Source organism: Planococcus citri, chromosome 2 (genome assembly GCF_950023065.1).
Source record: "Planococcus citri chromosome 2, ihPlaCitr1.1, whole genome shotgun sequence".
Lineage (NCBI taxonomy): Eukaryota > Metazoa > Arthropoda > Insecta > Hemiptera > Pseudococcidae > Planococcus > Planococcus citri.
Genome location: NC_088678.1, coordinates 83,251,564 through 83,272,486, shown reverse-complemented (window position 1 = coordinate 83,272,486; position 20,923 = coordinate 83,251,564). Strand labels below are relative to the sequence as shown.

General features: G+C 38.3%; 1 protein-coding gene across 7 annotated transcripts in view; it reads right to left on the bottom strand.

The window, feature by feature from the left end:
- Positions 1-4,382: 4,382 nt before the first annotated feature.
- Positions 4,383-20,923, bottom strand: part of LOC135838074 (proton-coupled zinc antiporter SLC30A9, mitochondrial-like) — a 73,379-nt gene continuing 56,838 nt past the window's right edge. For all 7 annotated transcript variants that reach the window (XM_065353618.1, XM_065353619.1, XM_065353617.1 and 4 more), the window contains 2 exons: positions 19,725-20,159; positions 4,383-7,405 (listed from right to left, as the gene is read on the bottom strand). In XM_065353618.1, coding sequence (XP_065209690.1) covers positions 7,068-7,405; positions 19,725-20,159 — 773 coding nt within the window. In that variant the 3' untranslated portion in view covers positions 4,383-7,067. The remainder of the gene's footprint in view (positions 7,406-19,724; positions 20,160-20,923) is intronic.

Here is a 20,923-nt window from a genome sequence, read left to right as displayed (position 1 = left end):
TATTTTTGGCCTATAATGCAGCTTTTTCACCCAAAAAATGACTCATCGAAATTGCAGTGTAAACGAGTTGAATTTTCGGCCAGGGGGGTTTTTTGGGCGGGAAATTCAATTTCAGTGTCCAATTGCCGCGACGAAGCCGCCTTCTACTCGAAAAATGCACTTTTTCAATTTCAATAATAAAGTCAAAAAAAACCATCAAAATTTGCACTTAAAACGATGTTTTCGTTAATTAGGGAGAAAAAGTGCTACTTTTGCTCCCGCTTCTGATTTTTGGAAGTAAATACTGGCGTTTTTCTCCCTCATAACGAAAAATATATTATTCAACCAGGGAGTAAGAGTGATTTTCGACAATTTTGAATTATTTCCCTCGCTTCGCTCGGGCAATAAACCTCAAAATTCATCGACCATCACTTTTACTCCCTAGTTGAATAAACTACTATTTCTGACAGATTCGGTGTCGGATCGCAAAATAAACGTCATTTTCAGATTCAGCGTGCTCTAATTAGTTAGAAAACGTCATTAAAAGTGCAAAATTTGACAACCTTTTTTCAAGCCATTTTTGATGTCAAAAATGGCTGTTTCTGAGAGAATGGAGCGCTCTGGTGAAAATCTGACGCCGTAAATGAATTCGCCGTCCCAAAAAACCCCCCGAACCAGATTTTCAGCTCGATTGGCGACACAAAGTTTTTTTTCCCAAAAAAATGTATGAACGTACCCCTTTGGATTTTTTGGATTTTTTTGATTTTCAAAAAAATCGAGTAAAGGGTGGTTTTCTACTAATTCAAGCAAGCCGAGTCCGAATCTGATGTCCATTTTTGTCGAGGGACGCTGCTTCAGTGAGAAATTGTGAATATTTCGGCGAATGCGAGTCCGATCGCAAAACAAACGTCATTTTTGAAATCAGCGTGCTCAAATTAGTCAGAAAACGTCATTAAAAATGCAAAAGTTGAATACTTTTTTCCAACTCATTTTGAGTCCAAAAAATGGCAAATTTTCAGTAGAAGGAAGCGTCATGACGGCAATCTGACACCGGGAATGAATTTGCCGTCCTAGAAAACCTCCATGACCCAATTTTCAGCTCGATTGGCGACAAAAAGTTTTTTTTTCCAAAAAAATGCATGAACTAACCCCTTTAGATTTTTTTGGATTTTTTTGATTTTCAAAAAAATCGAGTAAAGGGTCGTTTTCGACTAATTCGAGGTCGCCGAGTACGAATCTGATGTTCATTTTAGTCGTAGGATGCTGCTTCAGTGAGAAGTTACAGATATTTCGCCGAATATTAGTCGGATCGCAAAACAAACGTTATTTTTGGATTCAGCGTGCTCAAATTAGTCAGAAAACGTCATTAAAAATGCAAAATTTGACAACTTTTTTTTCAAGTCAATTTTGATGTACAAAAGAGCCATTTTTGAGTGAATGGAGTGCTTTGCTGAAAATCTGACACCGGAAATGAATTCGCCGTCCCAAAAAACCCCCTTAGCCCAATTTTCTGCTCGATTGGCGACAAAAAGTTTTTTTTTTCCAAAAAAATGCATGAACTAACCCCTTTAGATTTTTTGGATTTTTTTGATTTTCAAAAATATCGAGTAAAGGGTCGTTTTCGACTAATTCGAGCAAGCCGAGTACGAATCTGCTGTCCATTTTTGTGGAGGAACGCTGCTTCAGTGATAAATTGCGAATATTTTGCCGAATGTGAGTCCGATCGCTAAACAAACGTCATTTTCGAATTCAGCTTACATAAATTAGTCAGAATTCGACATTAAAATCCAAAAATTCGACAACTTTTTTCTTGGTCAATTTTGATGTCAAAAATGGCTGTTTCTGAGAGAATGGAGTACTCTGGTGAAAATCTGACGCCGGAAATAGATTCGCCGTCCCAAAAAAAAACCCGAACCAGATTTTTAGCTCGATTGGTGACAAAAAGTTTTTTTGACCAAAAAAATGTATGAACGTACCCCTTTGGTTTTTTTGGATTTTTTTTATTTTCAAAAAAAACGAGTAAAGGGTCGTTTTCGACTAATTCGAGCAAGCCGAGTCCGAATCTGGTGTCCATTTTGGTCGTGAGCCATTTCTTCTGTGAGAAATTGCGCGTATTTCGCCGAATACTAGTTCGATCGCAAAACAAACGTCATTTTTGGATTCAGCGTGTTCAAATTAGTCAGAAAACGGCATTAAAATTGCAAAATTTGACAACTTTTTTTCAAGTCATTTTCAATTTGAAAAAAGGGCGTTTCCGAGAGAATGGAGCGCTCTGGTGAAAATCTGACACCGGAAATGAATTCGCCGTCCCAAAAAACCCCCTTAGCCCAATTTTCTGCTCGATTGGCGACAAAAAGTTTTTTTTTTCCAAAAAAATGCATGAACTAACCCCTTTAGATTTTTTGGATTTTTTTGATTTTCAAAAATATCGAGTAAAGGGTCGTTTTCGACTAATTCGAGCAAGCCGAGTACGAATCTGATGTCCATTTTTGTCGAGGGACGCTGCATCAATGAGAAATTGCGCGTATTTCGCCGTATACTAGTCCGACCGCAAAACAAACGTAATTTTTTGATTCAGCGTGCTCGAATTAGTCAGAAAAAGTCATTAATAATGCAAACTTTGATACTTTTTTCACTTTTTTTTTCAAACTCAAAAAAGTGCAATTTTAGTGTAGACGGCGGCTTCGTTGGGGCAATTGGACACCGGAAATGAATTCCTCGTACCAAAAAACCCCCTTGACCAAATATTCAGCTCGTTAACGCCGTAATTTCGATGGGTCAATTTTTGCCCTAAAATGCAGCTTTTTTACTCAAAAAATGACTCATTGAAATTACGGTGCCAACGAGTTGAATTTTCGGCCAGGGGGTTTTTTTGGGACGGGGAATTCAATTCCGGTGTTCAATTGCCGCGACAAAGCCGCCTTCTACTCGAAAAATGCAATTTTTCAAATTCAACAATAAAGTCCAAAAAACCATCAAATTTTGCACTTTTAATGACTTTTTTTTGACAGATTCGGCGTCGGATCGCAAAACAAACATCATTTTTGAGTTATGCTACCTCAAATTAGTCAGAAAATGTCATCGAAAATTCAAAATTTGACAACTTTTTTCCAGGTTATTTTTCATCTCAAAATAATGGTAAAAATCTGACGCCGGAAGTGAATTTGCCGGCCCAAAAAACCCCCTCATTATCGAAAATTCAACTTATTTTCACCCAAATTTCGGTGGGTCATTGATGGACGATGTAAGAGGCGTTAAAAATTGCGAGCAATAGTAGTTTCAATTTTGGCTAGGGCATCACGATCAAATTCGTAGTCACCGACCCTAAATCGATGGAATATATCGGTAATAGGGTACGTGGCAATAATATCAAAATCGTGATCAAAGTCCTTAAATTAGCATATACATATAATTATGTACTTACCTCGTTTTTGTAAAAATCTGTCTCAAAATTGAATTCCTGTTGAAAAATTGACCAACGTCTATAGGCAACTACGTTCCTATATTAACGTGTTACCAATGAGTATTGGGCTGTAACGTGTAATGAGACAAGAAAGTGGCTCAACTGTACCCCCTCGGCGAGCATAGTACTGTGAAGAGACAAATTGAAGAACGCCTGCGAATATTTCTATAGGCAACTATATTAACAAGAACATGATCGTTCATCACTAGCGCTCTCTATCGGAATTTCCACAAAGCTAAATCGTGAGAATGTTGCTGTTGTTGTTTCTGCTATTTGAGCTGCATATCCTTTACTTTTGAAGGCATTTTTCATTTTTCAGTAAGGAAAATTTTGAAATTGAAACTTACTGTGGGTGCGTGATGCGTACTTCGATTGTGGTCGGTGAGGCAGGTGGAGGGGATAATTTGAAATTCACTCTATTTAAGCGTATGATATATTGATAATTGATATCGAAGATTTCGAATTTGGTGTCCATTTTTCGTTTTTAGGGGGGGGGGGGGGGTGAGATTGGCGGAGAGAAGAGTTTCAAATTCAACCAATTTAGGCGTATGATATATCGATTGTCGGGTTCTTGGTGACGTATATTTCGAAGTTGGTATCCATTTTTCGAATGGGGGGGGGGGCTGAGGTTAGTAGAGGGGATAATTTGAAATTTTAACCAATTTTGGCGTATGACGCGTCGATTGTTGGGTTTTTGATGTCATAGATTTAAGATTTGGCATTCATTTCTTGATTTAGAGGGGGAGAACTCGAGGGGTCGAGGTATATGATAAATCGAGTGTCAAGTTTTCGATGTCGTTGATTCCGAATTTGGCATCCATGATCCATGGGGAGAATTTGAAATTCAACCAATACATATCTAATATAACCGCACGACGACGTATCAATAATTGTAGATTTTCGATGTCACCTATTGAAAAATAAAAACAACGCAAACAGATTCGCATTAAATAAATAGTTTTATTTCATCGTTGGACTCTTCTGCGCGTATTTACAAACTATTTTCTAAACATAGTAACAATCATAATCGAGTGCAGATTATACCAAAAAAGAAAACAAATTGTTGTCGCGGGCCGCGCACTGAAGCTGCTGCCGCGTCACACGCAGCTCAATTACGCTCGCCCATCACACCACACACACAATACAAACACAAAGATAAACAAACAAATAATAAGAAAACATAATAGGTACACATACAAAATATATAGTCATAATGTAGTATAATATAGGGTATAAGTCGTACACGTCTGCTTGGGCCATGTATGCGTGTAAAAATGAAAAATCCAATTTCTAAGGAGTCTTTTCGTATATTTTGTAGTCATAAAATCATCAAACGTTCACAAAGGCACATACGTTATAATATTTTGGGTTGATAAAAAAATTGACTCGGAAATAATGAGAAAAAAGTACCAATATTTTTTTTAGATCATTTTTGAACTATTGAAAAAAAAATCTCTCTACATAGAGACAAGACTCGTCAATGCTCTTTCGAGACAATTTCCAAACACATCTACATAAATTTCACACACATACACGGATATATAAACGTAAAATTAGAGAGGAGAAAAGAACAAAACACATCGTCATCTTAAACAGTAATTAAATTCTTACATATTAAACGGCAATAAAATGCGGACTACAATATTTCAGTCAACGATGTAACACACTTGCCTACGACACGACCACCGATTTCAATCGAAAAAAAAAAACGTCAATCGTACAAAAACGAGTCGTCATTAAATGTATCGATCTCAATATTAATTATAACAGGTCTAGGAATAGGTAGTAGTATATGTAGTACAAACTATATCTCTAGCAATGGCTACAAAAATATGTGAAGTCGAGTGCTACAGCGCACACAAACACAAAGAGTGCACAGTACGAGTACCACCAGATCACACACGCACACGCACACGCACAAATACACCAGCAAAACTGTGTGAAAAATTGGTCGCGTCGAGTCATCAAAAATACTACAATCATACAACGTACAACACGGAGAAGCAATCGGAGACACATATGGCCGTATTACAGACAGCTTTATTATATAGAGTAAAAGACTAGATGAAAGTTCTCAAACAATCGCGACAAAAATCTAGCTGCGTTTTCGGACCCTTTTAGTTCGACTCTCCCTCTCTCTCTCTATCTCTCCTTCTGTCTGGAATGTACTATGTAATCGCGAAATGAAAATCAAAAAAACATAGCCCCTTCTGTCGAAAATCACTTCCAACTACTCGTATAATATGTATTTACCAAAATCTGCAAAACTATTCTCTTTTTTCGCGTTATTTTTGTGCGCGTCAAAAAATATATAATCAGTCTTGTGATAAAGAAAATGAAAAAAAGAAACACAAAATACCAAAAAAAAAAAAAACAACTTTCGATCAGCTTTTGCAAATGGATTTTCAAAGCAAGTCCCTCCCCTTCTTTTCTTCATCTTGTAAATCAAATAAATGCGCGAAAAGAAAAACAATCGACCAACTTTGAAAAATCCAAGAAGAAAACTATTCGTAGAACGAACGAGAAAACAGGCGGCCGCAAAAATGAATGAGAAGAAAAATAAAGAAGACAGAAAGAAAAAAAGAAAAAAAAACATACACAATAGGTACACAATAAAAAATCAATTACGATAATGGTACTAGGAACACATTAACTTTAATTATTATACATAATGGTAATGGTAACGCTGTATAGTATATAATATGTATGCGAATGCGAAACACGAAAAAGGAGAACACCATCGTTCACATCACATCACCACCATGATCATCACACATACTCATACTACAAACACAAGACACACTGACTTGAGAATTTCTTAACCCGCCACCCTCAACATGAAAAAATGCCATCGACTAATTAATTTTCCTGTGCCAGAACAAAATATGGTATGGCATTGTGGTATCTAGAGGGGGTGCGTAAAGGTTGCACCATTAATTTCTCATGTTGGGCATTTTGCCTACTTTTTTATTTTAAGGGGCAAACATTTTTGAAAAAAAATCGTATTTTCCACATTTACTGATATTTTATTTTTTTCAAGTTAAAGTTAGGTGGAATCATTTTGACTCCTCACTGACAATTGTGTGTCCATGTCCAACTTGCTTGTGCACAGCAATTTGCCTATCCTTTTAATTTAAGGGGCAAAAAATTTCGAGCTTCTGGTCTGTACAAAAATTGTTCAAAAATTTCTGCCCCTTAAAATAAAAAAGTAGGCAACCTTCTGAACACGGCAAATGAACGGCAGAACATACACGCATATGTACCAGGAGTCGTTACTACCCTATCACTCGTTCCTGCGGAGCGAACGCATGGAGAAACCGGTTTGTGACAATTGTCACCATGTTGAGGGCGGCGGGTTAATAAACCATCTTCATAATACCCCAAAATACACATACATATACATCGTAATCATCTCCAAAGGTGTAAACATTAGGGTTCAGGGCACACCAAAAATTTGATACGATAATATAGGTAGGTCTAGGTAGGTATGGGTAAACAAACCTACGTGTACACGCACAAAATAATCGTACTCATGCATTGTTGTATTATAAGGTAGTACATACTATAGCTTATTAAATGAATGAAAACGTGCGAATAGGAAAATCAGACTGCCTTGTGGGCATCTTCAAACGCTGCAACTGGAGGATACTTCGGACGACACGTCGTCGCTGGTTTGAACCGACCATCGACAGCATTTAGACGAACGATCGCTACCGCCGGACGAATTGCAAGCACCGTCATCCAAGATCTTGGACGATACCAGACCCTGTTCCAACTCGAGCAGTTGTCCCATGAAATTCAAATTTGGCGATATTATGGAACGCGTGCTTTTCACCAGTTTGTACGCTTCGATCATACTCAGCTGACGGTATTTCATCACGTACGCGATCACGATCGTAGGCGATCTGGAAATGCCCGCTTGACAATGCACCAACACCGAATTGTTGCTTTTTCGAGCTTCTTCTGTGGACAAAATAAGAAAAAAAAAACGCACACATTAGACGAGTTTGTAATTTATGCATAAGTACGAAATAAGTAACCTATTTAATTTGTAGATATGTTATGGACCAATTCGGAGATGGTACAGCTGATTTTGTACCATCGCCGAAGTGTGTGGACCGAGCGTGAATAGTATTTTTTCATTGGGCTCTTGGTTCGTATACAATGCCCGGAGGGTCCGCACAAAGTGTTCGACTAAGTACAAATTGTGTTGTGCAAAGTTCGAAATATAGTTTATACCTATTAGTTTTTCAATGAGAAGTAATTCGAATTACATGCCTTTATTCCATATTAGATAACAATGAATTTCCAAATGAATCATTTACGTATAAATGAAGTGATCAATTTTTTTAGTCGTTCGAGAATGATTCACAAAAAATGAATCAATTCGTTCGTGAACGATTCACCAAAAACAGAATCAAAATATCAAATGAAACTTGATCTATTCATTTTGTTTTAGTTATTAAAAATGAATCACTTCGTTCGTGAACGATTCACCAAAAACAGAATCAAAATTTCAAATGAAACTTGATCTATTCATTTTTTTTTAGTTATTAGGGGGCATGTGTAAAAAATAACTGTGGTCAAACATTAGGAACATTTTTTAAAAGTGGCCAAGATGAAATTTATTAGTTTTAAAATTGAATTTAGACTTTTGTTGCTTTTTCTGTAATTCAAAGTTTGGTATTTTTTGGTAGACCATTCGCGAACGAATTGATTCATTTTTAGTGAATCATTCGCGAACGAATTGATTCATTTTTTGAAAGAACCGTTCGCGAACGAATTAATCAATTCTTCAAGTTATGAAATTATGAATCAATTCGTTCGCGAATGATTCACCAAAAATTACTCAATTCGTTCGCGAATGATTCACCAAAAATTATTCAATTCATTCGCGAATGATTCACCAAAAATTACTCAATTCGTTCGCAAATGATTCGCCAAAAATTATCCAATTCGTTCGCGAATGATTCACAGAAAAATTCAATTCGATCGCGAATGATTCACCAACTATCAATCAGTTCGTTCGCGAGTGATTCACCAAAAATTACTCAATTCGTTCGCGAATGATTCACCAAAAATTATTCAATTCATTCGCGAATGATTCACCAAAAATTACTCAATTCGTTCGCAAATGATTCACCAAAAATTATCCAATTCGTTCGCGAATGATTCACAGAAAAATTCAATTCGATCGCGAATGATTCACCAACTATCAATCAGTTCGTTCGCGAGTGATTCACCAAAAATTATTCAATTCGTTCGCGAATGATTCACCAAAAATTATTCAATTCGTTCGTGAATGATTCGCCAAAAATGTGAGAATATGAATCCATTCGTTCGTGAACGAGTCACTTATACGAATCAATTCGACCATTCGCGAACGAATTGATTCATTTTTAGTGAATCATTCGCAAACGAATTAATTCATTTTTAGTGAATCATTCGCGAACGAATTGATTCATTTTTCATTTTTAGCGAATAATTCGCGAACGAATTGATTCATTTTTCATTTTTAGCGAATCATTCGCGAACGAATTAATTCACTTTTAATGGATCATTCACAAACTCTTTCGATATTTTGATTCAGTGTTGGTGAATCGTTCACGAACAAATTGATCAATTTTCAGTGAATCATTCGCAAACGAATTAATTCATTTTTAATGAATCATTCACAAACGAATAGATCAAGTTTTTGATCGAAGATGGTACAAAATCAGATGTACCATCTCCGAATTGTACAATTTCGGACTTGGTCCATAACAGATACATACAGAATATTTGGTAATTAAATAATTGATTTTCCTGTAAAATTTGATACTGGGTTATGCAATGTAAAATTGATCTCTTTTAATTTTTACCCCAATTAAAGCTGGTTTCAGAACTGAAGAGTAAAATACGAAACGTTTTTCTGATTTTTTACTCAGTAAGGATTGTTTTTAAAATAAGAATGGGAATTGTGAAGAGAACCAAGAGAAGAGAATCGTATTTTTGAGAACCTCGATTCGTTTACCCTGAGAATGAATTCCAGCCAGTTTCAAAAATTGACCCAAATTTCAAGTTTACAGCCCTGATGTTGGGGTACGTATTATAACGAGGGAAATTCAGGTCAGCCATTTTTTCATTTTTAAATGCCTGGGCGTTGAAACTCATTTCATAACCGAATTGAAAAAGATAATACAACCAATGCAACCTTTAATAGACTTCACTGCAATGAGGACAATCGGCAGTCAAATTCACACCCTGATTTTTTGGGGCACACAACTCCGAGGGGATCAACACTAGGATACCTATTTTTCAAAAATTCAATTCATTTGTATCTGCTCAAATCAATTGGCAATAATTCGATTATCGGTCATCTATCGAAACCACAAAGCCGAAAGTTTTCCGTCACTTTAATAGCCATTTAAACGACTCTACCGTTGCGAATTACGGTACGTTAATTTGCAATTGTACGCGTCTGCTATCGTTCTCACCACCATCAAAGCTACACTGCAGACAGTCACGCCAATGCCGATCATCTAACATAAAATCACCCCTTATACGCTATAACGTTGTACACTAGTTTCATTCAATCTTTATTATTTCACACCAAAATCGCGTCATCCCTTCATCGCTGTTTTGCGGCTGCTCAGCTTGATGGCGATTTTATTATCGCCATCGCCTGCTCCAGCTCCAGTGCCAAACATATCGCTATAACTAAACGGTTCGTAATTGAAATACAACGACTACGGGGTGCACTTCCTAAACCACCCCGATTCTTTGCCGACAAACTTGCGAATTCAGATTGCAAAATACAAGCAGGAAGCAATGGGGTAAGGGCAGGGGTTTCCTCATTTTCCTACGGTATATACGACGAACAATACACCATCCATAAACAATACGTATAATAAACTCGATAGTATTACTCGCATCATCATCCCTCCATCCCTCCTATATATGATTTCACAAGCTGCGACCATACAGAGTAATTACGAGATCACCCCTCGCCTCCTTCAATGACTGCTGCTTCTGCTGCAGCAGCTATTGTACGAGTAATCTACAGAAACAATAGCTCTACCAAAGTACTTACGTAGAACTGCAGGCTTGAAAAGCACAGCAGCATGCTCGAGCTTCCTCACATCGCGTCGTCTCTCTCGTCAGTTGTCACAATAGTGTGTGTATATTTGTAAATATGACGTCACCGTGACCGCCTAACAGACTTGCAGACTAGAGACCAACAACCCCTATCTACTCGTATGGATGATGATTTTCATTCCATTCCATTCTTCATCCCTTCTTCGTCACTCGGAATCATGTTAGTCATTTTTATGTGTATTGTGTACGAGCTAAATACGTACGCGTTATGCACGCGTACAATGCAAACACTGCATTATGTAGTATGACGTCATCGTCAGCTGTCATACCCGCCGAAACAGAAAACCATCCACTGTGGAAAACACAACCCAAACCCCGAAAGATTTTCGACTTGGGACCGAATATGACTCATGAATAAGACGACCAATTGATGCTACAATTGGAACATTATTCTATTAACACTAATTACGAGTACAGGTTCACGTTGACCGAACCTCGTTATTCTACATAATTTAATCAAAATTCAAAACAGACAAAAGCACGAGAATTCATCCATTTATCAAATACTTCAAATACCTACACATCGATTTTCTGTGCCAATCAAACAATGTTCCAAAAAGAGAGGTTTTAAAGTTGAAACCCTAAGAAGATTCATCGGAAGTGCCCATCCAATGCATTCTTTGAGTGAAATTCACAATAAAAAAAACTCCTACTTTCTTGTCAAAATTGCAAACAAGTCCTGATTTTTGTCAAAATGTCAAAAAAAAGTCTTGATTTTTGCAAGATTTAAAAGAATCCCGATTTTTTTTTAGAATTTCAAAAAAGTCCTGATTTTTTCCAAAAATTTGAAAAAGTTCCCATTTTCTAACCAGAGGTTTTAAAAAAATCCTGATTTTTGGCAAGAAATTGAGAACTGAACAAAATCCTTTCGAGTTTTCAAAAAAAAGGTCGAGATTTTTTCCAGAAATTTAAAATACTCTCGTTTTTTTTTTTACCAGAGTCAAGAAAGTCCAGATTGAGATTGTTTTCTTGTAGGATTTCAAAGGAGTCGTGATTTCTGTCAGAAACAAAAATTCTCGAATTTCAGAGTTCGAAAAAAGTTCTGATTCTAGTCGAGAATTCTTTTTAAACCCAACTTTTGCCAGAAATTTAAAAAGAGCTTGCTTTTTAAGTAAGGCATTCTAAAAAGTCTCAATTTTTTGCCAAAATTTTAAAAAAATTCCGAGTTTTTGGTCAGAAATTTAAAAAAGTTCCGTTTTTTCAGGATTTCAAAGAAATTATGATTTTTGTCAGAAATTCAAGAAAAGTCTCGATTTTGAGATTGACTTGATTTTTTTTCAGAAGTTTGAAAAATACAATAATCCAGGCCAATTTCTATCAAAATTTGAAAAAAATTTTGATTTTTTTCCAAAAATTCAAAAAAGATCTAATGTTTGCTAGTTTGAGGAAATTCTGATTTTTAAGGGAGAGATTCAAAAACTTGTGATTTTTTTTCAGGATTTTAATGAAATAAGTCACAACTTTTATCAAAAATTTGAAAAAGGTCACGATTTTATAGCCACAATTTTTCCAGTAATTCGAATATGCCTCAATTTGAATTTTCTAACGGTCCTGATTTTTTGTGATAATTTTTTTTCCAAGTCTCAAATTTTTGTCAAGATTTCAGGAAAAGTTTTGCTTTTTTCAGAAAATTTAAAAAATTCTTCAAAATAGTATCTACTGCTTTTTTCAAAAATAGGTAGTGAAAAAGTCCTGATTTTTTCAACAGAAATTCAAAAAAGGTGCAGGGATCAGTATTTGAGAAGTTACTATGGCCAAAAATCAAATTTGGAAGCTTAAATCCACAAGAGGGCAGAACGCTCACCAGGGACGCGAAGGGATACCTCAGATTCGTGTTCAGTACATAAAAAAGAACCAATAGACCAAAATTCAGCTTTCTACCTCACTTTCTCAATGGAAGGCCAATTTTCCTGCACCAATAAGGTTCTTTCATGAGCATCATCGCCATCCATTAGTTCAGAAGTCGCGCCAACTGCGGAAGAATGTGCTCTTAAACAAACTGTGACCGGAAATGAAAGAAAATAAATAGGGTGGTTTCCAAGCAGCTAATCCGTTAAAAGATGTGATCAGGCAAGAATGGGAAACATTACCGAAATTCTCGATCTTTAGCAGCAGCAGCAGCAGCAGCGGAAGACGAATACACAATAAGAACACGTACTCACGAGCGAGGCCAGGGTTTCCTCAAAATGCATCGAGCTCTTAAACCGAGCATGATTTCATCCCTTTGACATGTTCACGGGGTCGAACTCCTATTTTACACGCGGTTACACTCGAAAACCAGTTTTTCGGTGTATGATTTCATCATCGTAGTAAGTGTACTGAAATGACGTCTACGTGATACGTTCACGTACGATGAGTACAAGGAGCAATAGTATGCAGTAAACCATCTGGCTTTTCAAAATAGACGGTTACAGGGGTTACCCGATACGCCAATGACTCACTCGTTCGCGCTTACTCAGGCATCATCGTATAGATTGTACATATGACAAGCCGATCAGCCAACCTGCAGCAAGAATATTATGCAGCCTGCGAATTGGGGTACCGACTAACTCGTCCATTTTCATCCCGCTTTTTTTGTTGTTGTTGTCGTCAAACTTTTTTTTAGGGTACGTCGTTTCGTCGTTTTTGTTTTCTCAGACCAAAACCGCTCTCAATATTTGATTCGTTAGCGTTAACTCTCGGATATTTACAAACCCCCTCCCCTCTTCCAACCGCTACATCCCTTCGACCTCTTTGATGGTAGGTACGACATTTCAACACCCTTATAAGCCGAGTTTCGCACGCTTCGCAGCTCCTCGTCGTGCTCTCGACGACGACGAGGACGTGGTCTACAGGCGTAGCCGACGGTGGTGACTCTTTTCTCGTTCTCGACGTTTTATTTAATTATCTGTCCTTCCTTCCGATTCGATATAATATACCCATTACCCATAGCAGACCCCTACGCGATCACGGCGACAAACAACAAAATCAACAACAACTACATACATCCACGAGGGCAGTAAAAAAACAACGAGAAATCCTCGCCGCCGTTATAATTGCTCCAAATAATCAACGTACGTAAACGTATAAAATTTGATACGACCATCTCACACACATCCCACTGGAGTGGAGCTGGAGCTGGAGTCCTGCGATTCGTCATCTATACTGGCACCTCGTCTGTGTGTAGGATTTACCCTGGCCCGATGGATGGATCGGGAACTCTGGCTACTGTGAGAGCTGAGAGCGACAAAGGGGGCAGCCCGGCGCGGCGATACGCCCGCATGCATGGTTGGATACGTCATCGCTTAGTAATGCGATACGCACTGTATTTTCTAACGTCTGTGTGTGCAACTGTGCATCCGTCCTAGTCCTAGTCGTATTCGTCGGCCCCTTATTACGTTGGTGGTTTACATTGTCTAAATCAATTACCACCAACAACCAACACCGATGTATCTACACCAATTCCAAAATACGACGCATATTTCGGATAATTGGTTGGTATTTCTCGCTTCTATTCGTCATTTTCCCTGTTCGGATCGCATTTCAACGTCATTCGTTCAAAATTTACGTCAAACTTCGCTAACGAACGCTGCCTGCCTGCCTGCCACGATTCAGACAACACCGTTTACTGTGACCTATTTTTCATCAATTTTTTTTTCACAAATTTTAATCGATGGTCTGGTAAAACAGGTACTCACAATTTCCACATCGTTTTTGTCTCGAACCCATTAGGAATAGCCGGAGGGGGGCTAGGGGGGAATGGGATAGAACGCCAACAATAGATTCAAAATCATTCATTTACTCGAAAAATTTAAAAATCTTGAAATGGGATCTCATCTGTCTTGGGGGAAGGAAGGAGATCTTCAATTTGTAATCAACATTCGAAAAAAAATGATATTTCTATTTTCGAAGATGCTGAAAAGGAGAAACAGGGGCTTACTTTTGGGATCTAGCCCCTCTGACCCCCTCCTTCTTCATCCTTCAATGATTAAAACCCCACAAAAAATTAAAATCGCGAACGACGTACCTTTATTTATCGTTTAATAAATTATCGTGAGCACTGATTTTAAATATTTACCTACCAATTTTTTGGACAAAACCCCTAACTGCCCCTCCAAGCCCCCCTTCCCCAACATTTTGAAAAAAGTCAAAAAATGATGAAAATGCGATGAGACATGTTGATTTTCACTAATTTCAGATCACTGAGTTCGAATATCTATCAATTTTCCGTATTCGACCTCTCAGTGTCTTTCCAAACCCTCATAACTGAGCATAATCTCTCAAGAGAAATTTTTTCTGAACGAATTTCATGACCAATTTTTCCAAGAGTTTCAAAAATCTGCTGGAGGCTCCAGTAATTTTTAAAAAAAAGTCGCTGGAGCCCCTAAAATGACTTGAACCCGCCTGCAGTTGTATTCAGTGGTAGTTAAAATTGGAATGTCGAATAAATTTCAGCTTTCCATCTCCATTTGATGAAATTTTGTGAAAATTTAAAGTTTCAAAAATCTGCTGGAGGATTCAGGAATTGTCAAAAAATTGGTGGAGGCTACAAAACGACTTGAAATTCGCCTGTAGTACTTCTTAGCGTATTGAAATTGGTTTTTAGAATAAATTTGATGGAATTTTGTGGGAATTTCGAGTTTTAAAAATCTGCTGGAGGCTCCAGAGCTGCTCAAAACTGTTTGAAACAGTTTCCAGTCGATTTGGCATGTCGAAAATAGGGTATATCCCAAATTTCAGCTTTCTTGGTCAATTTGGTAAAATTTTGAGTTTTTCCCTCCTTTTTGGGCTAAATTAGATTTTCAAAAATTCACCAAAAATCGAAAAACGCACTTTAGCACTTGAAATTTTGACAGGTGATAAATTTTTGCATGATCTTTCGATCTACCTTTGTAAAGTTTGAAAAATTTCGTGCAAATTCTATGTTGAAACGCAAAATCTGTGATTTCGGCTGACCTGTCACTTAAAATGGCCGCCATTTTGTAAGTAAGGCCAACTTTTTTTTTGGTCAAGTTTGCTTTAAAATGTTCCTTAGGATGTCCCCGTTAAGAAAAAAGTTGTCCCGGAGGATTGGCGTGGGGGGGGGGTGCAATTACTCCTATTGTCATATGCCGGACTATTATTTTGCCAATTTTTCTTCAAAAACTTGTTGAATTTTGTAGCTATAATTTAATAATAAAAAAAAAAAATAATTAGAAAGCATACATCTCCAAGATATTTACAACCACGAACTTTTCTTGAAGGGATTTGCAAAATATTTGGGGGGGGGGGGGGTACAAAGCTCCAAAATTTCACTGAAAATACCAAAAAATTCAAATATCGTGTGACATATGGTTTCCTATATTTCTGAGAACGCTAAATACGAATATCAACTCATTTTTTTGATTCGATCCCTCCAAGTCTCTCATAAGCACCCATTAAATTTCACGAACATTCAAAAAATCTAGTAACATATGGTTTAATAGGATTTTGGGAACTCTGAATACGAATATTTGACTCAACTTTTCTGATTCGACCCCTCTATCCCGCTTAATTCCACGAAAAGTGCTCCATCTTCGCGACGACGTCAGTAAATTTCAGTCAACTCGACAACTTCCCTTCCTCTCTACCACAAGCACCTCTTTACGATACGTAACTATACAATTTTCCGACTAAATTCGCAAGCTGGTTTGAGTCATCGGCCGCAAACCGGATAACGAGCTACAAAAAGAGAAAAAAAATCCCATCCATCTCGATTCTCGAGTGATCATCAAAAACCTGAGCTGTGCCGCGCGATGGCGATAAAGTACCTCTCTAGCTCTACGTAGTACCTGTACAAAATTACGTATACAACGTAATTTACCGCAGAAGAAAAAAAAAAATACTAAAAAAAATACCCGTAAACGTCCTTCCTGGGCGATAAAATGGCGCAGGTAAACGCTTCTGCTGATAGCGGTTGTTCAAGTACACCTAATACCTGACTATTCGCCACACCATCGTCGTCGATCGCCATTCACACCAAACGAACAACACTACAAATGCGAAAATTCTTAGTCACTATTTTGATAGCAGGCAGCATTATTAAACACAGGCAGGCGGACGAGTGGACGGCCGCATAACTTGGAAAAAATTTCAACTCTCCACTCTCCAGCGCCTCCGCTGTCGTTTCCACCCCACTCGACCGGTGCACTGATATCGCTATGAGTATGAGTCATTCTCAAATCGTCAAACACACACTAACGTACAGTCACATAAATTACATATACGAATACGATAATACGAGGAGATAGTACGTATAAGAAGTTGAGTACCTCTGACCTACGTATTCGTATAGGCAATATACTCGTGTGTATGTACTTATGTATTGCCAATGTACTAAAAAGAAATTCTCACTTTACCGCACCGCCATCCATGCGATTGATTGTGTATACTGTACTGTATGTCCTCCATTCGTGGCCGCAGCCTTCGACCTTTATTTTCTTATCATCTTCTCGAACATATGCATACTTTTACTTACGTATACGTATACATTAATTAGCAATTAAAATTACAAACGCGTGATAAAATTATTTGCCCGACTCGATGGCGATGGCGTTAGTCATTATCCCTTATCAGCATTTGTTGCCTAATACTCAGGTAGCACATGTGAATTACATACATTAAAATATGCTACGTATCTCCCTAACTGACATATGTAAGAACAGGTAAGGTATCACACACCACATGGGATGGAGATGGGGATATCGTAGCACATGCTTCATCGATGCGTTTCCACTTCCAGGAAACCAGCAGCGATTAGTCTTTGAAATTATCATCTCCGCAAATAATTATTAAAGCAATTAAACGTCCACCGCAAAATTATCGATAACAACGTATGTAATTCGTGAGTAAGTGATCTCAGCATTCAGTCTCAATGACATGGAAACAAAACACAACGAGACTGAAAAAACAGAGCAGGCAGTGTGAGGAGAGTCAACGAGGAACAGGACAATTTTTACAGCATACTTAGCTCCTAATCATAATGGCACGCCAGTAGTGGTCGCCAAAATTGACCACGACCACGACCACCATCGTCACCGCCGCCAAACTCCAACTCAATCATTCATCAACCTCAACCAACTCGTCAACCAGACCAGAAACAAGGAAGCAACCAGAGAAGACGATGGACGACGAAGCAAGAAGACGGGAAGGAGGGGAGGGGGGCAAAAGTGACTTTTCCTACTACTAAACGCGCATACTTGAAACGTGTGCTCGCTATAAGCCATTTTTATATGCAGTCATTTCCAGTTTACCTTGCTAGGTCATCCACAGAGATGATTATACTCGCACACACGCCCAAAGACACACGCTCGCAACTTGAATCACCATCGCCATCGCCACCGCCACCGCCACCAGTTGATCGTGAGCGTCATCGTCGCGCTGCATTCTTCGCATCTGCGGCAATTATTTATTGTCGCCAAAATCGCCTATAGGATATCGATACGAGTAGACGAAACGCAGCAAATCGTCGTCGTCGTGTATCAATTTCAGCCAAAGGCGCCCGATAAAATAACTCTACGTATTACGTATAGACGTACGACGTACCATCGACATAACATATAAGAAGTACATAAATGTGCGTCGTCGAATCAGTCCAATGATTCACCACGTAACATATCGATGACGCTATACGAGTTATTTGAAAAAACGATTACTCGCGTATTATTCTCATTCGATTTATAGTATTTCGCGAATTTTTATAATACTTATCGATTCATAACCACGTGAAGTGGTGAACTCGTTCAACGAAAGGGGGGGGGGGGGGAGAACTCAATGGAATCTGGTCACTTGAAAAATTCTAAAGTATAGAATTTGCTGCTCGAATTTCTTCCTCATCACACTTCAGAACTTCCATTTCTCAATTTGTACGAATTTTCCAAAAAAAGGCAGGGGAACACACCAGTCAATCTCATGACACGACACTTGCAGATTATTTCATCTCAATTCACTTCAATTTTCACCTGGAGTCCTTCGATTTTGCTCAAAATCTTACATCCTCCAAAATAAGGAGGGAGGAGAAGATCGCAAAAGTAGAGAAAGTCTAATGTTGAAAATACATATCAAATTTGATACCGATCAATCCGAAAATCAAGCTGGTCAAACTGAAACTTTTCATATTTGGTAGCAGAGCGTGGTTACAACCAATACAACTTTTAGACCAAGGCTCATTTTCTGTTCTTCAAAAAGGTCGTCTTTTCAAGCTTTAAAAAACACCCAGCTGGTAAAACCGAAAATTTTCACATTTGGTAGCAGAGCGTGGTTATAATCAACAAAATTCTGAATTATTGTAAGACCATTACTTCCCAATAAATCAGCTTTCCAAGTATTAAAAATCACTCTTTTATTTAATTGCGCATTTCTGTTCAGTATTCAAACTGGGTAAACTGAAAATTTTCACATCTGGTAGCAGAGCGTGGTTACAATCTACAAACCAAAGGGGGTTGTGAAGCCCATTGTTTCTCAAAAAATTAGTTTTGTAAGGACTGAAAACACATTTTCTCAATAATATTCCGTTTCATTTGTCCATCAAGCTGGGAAAACAGAGAATTTTCACATTTGGTAGCAGAGCGTGGTTACAACTAACACAACTTTTAGACCAAGGCTCACATTTTTCTTCAAAAAGGTCATCTTTTCAAACACCAAAAAACCCCAAGCTGGTGAAACTGAAAATTTTCACATTTGGTAGCAGAGCATGGTTGGAATTCACAAAGCTCCGAATTGTGGGTCTATTATTTCTCAAAGAATCGGCTTTCAAAAGGCCAAAAATCAACATTATTCAGCAATGTCCAGTCAAGTTCACCCTTTAGACTGGTAAAACACGAGAATTTCCATATTTGGTAGCAGAGCGTGGAAACAATTCACACATTTCCCTGTTTTACCCCATTTATCAACTTTTAAAGAATCAACAAGCAACATTTTGCAGCAACTAAGGTATTAAGGTTGAAAATTTCCGCATTTGGTAGCAGAGCGTGGTTATTCTAAGGGCTGTACGCAAACATTTTTGAATCACGCATATATTCTCAATTGCCCCATTCTAAAACAACATAATGAGGCTTCCAAAACACCTCCAGCCTCATCTTCAGTAATCACTACTAAGTACAAAATATCGCTAAAGTATTCTATAAACAGCAAAAAAAAAGACACTCACCGATAAACTCAAACGCTTGTTCAAAGTACTGCTTCAGATTCTGGTGACCGGAATCGTTGGCCGGCAGCTGCTTGTACGTGATGCCGCTCTGTTCGTGGTATCCGGGTATTTGCGAGGTCACATTTAATACTCTGGTGATTCCGAGCCTTTGCAACAGGCTCAAATCAGCCGCGTCTTTGGCATTACCTAAATATAAGTACGGCAACACTCTGGAGGCCGGATGGCTATCGATATCCGTCTGATGTCGATCGTCTTTGGAAGCAGCGATGTCTTCGGTGGCTGGCAAATGACTCCTGTCGCCGGACGACGAATCGCAGCACACCGACGATGAGCCGGTGGTTGTCGAGCCGCCGATGCTGGTCGCGTCGTTCGGCGCCGGTAACAGCGTGTTTTCGCACAGTTCTTTGTGTCTTCGATGGAACTCTTTGTGACCGCCTGCAAACAAACAAAAAATACAAAGTTACATTAGTGTCTGCATCATCGATGAAAAACGTCAAATTTGCAAGTTGAGGAATCAAATTATTATTATTGGTGGACAGGGGACTTTTCAATGCGCTCGGAGAGACGTTTCACATCATTTTCTATCTTTCAAAGAATGACCAAAACAAGTCAAATAATTGGTGGGCAGGAGACTTTTCAATGTGCTGAGAGGATCGTGCCCACGGAGAGACGTTTCACATCATTTTCTATCTTTCAAAGGATGACCATCGACCAAAATGAAACTTTAAAATTCGCTTCACACTCTTAGTTAAAGAGAAATAGTGCAGTTTTCTCAAAAGTAGCCACACTACAGAGTTTCCAATCACTGGACGTATAAAAATCTCCTAAGACGAGACTAGTATCACAGGTACTCGTACTACTATTGCAGCACACGCCAAACCAGCATCACTACGGTCCAAGATGCGGCAACGGCCCATCAAGTCTCAAAAAAATACCTCGACAAACCGGTTCCACGTTCCACGATGTTGTTTCCTTTTTCTACATATCATTTATTTTTCGTCTCTTTATCTCACTCCAACCATCTTTAAAGCCTACAGATGAATACACACAGGCCGTTTTACTATTGTTCGGCAGGAACCACAGCTTTTTTTACTTACTAGCCTTTTGTTCAACCATCCTCGCTCCTCGGGTTGGGTTCTCACAGCACAGACATTTTACGACATCTTTACCGAATACCCAAGCAGATGTAAGTGAAGTAC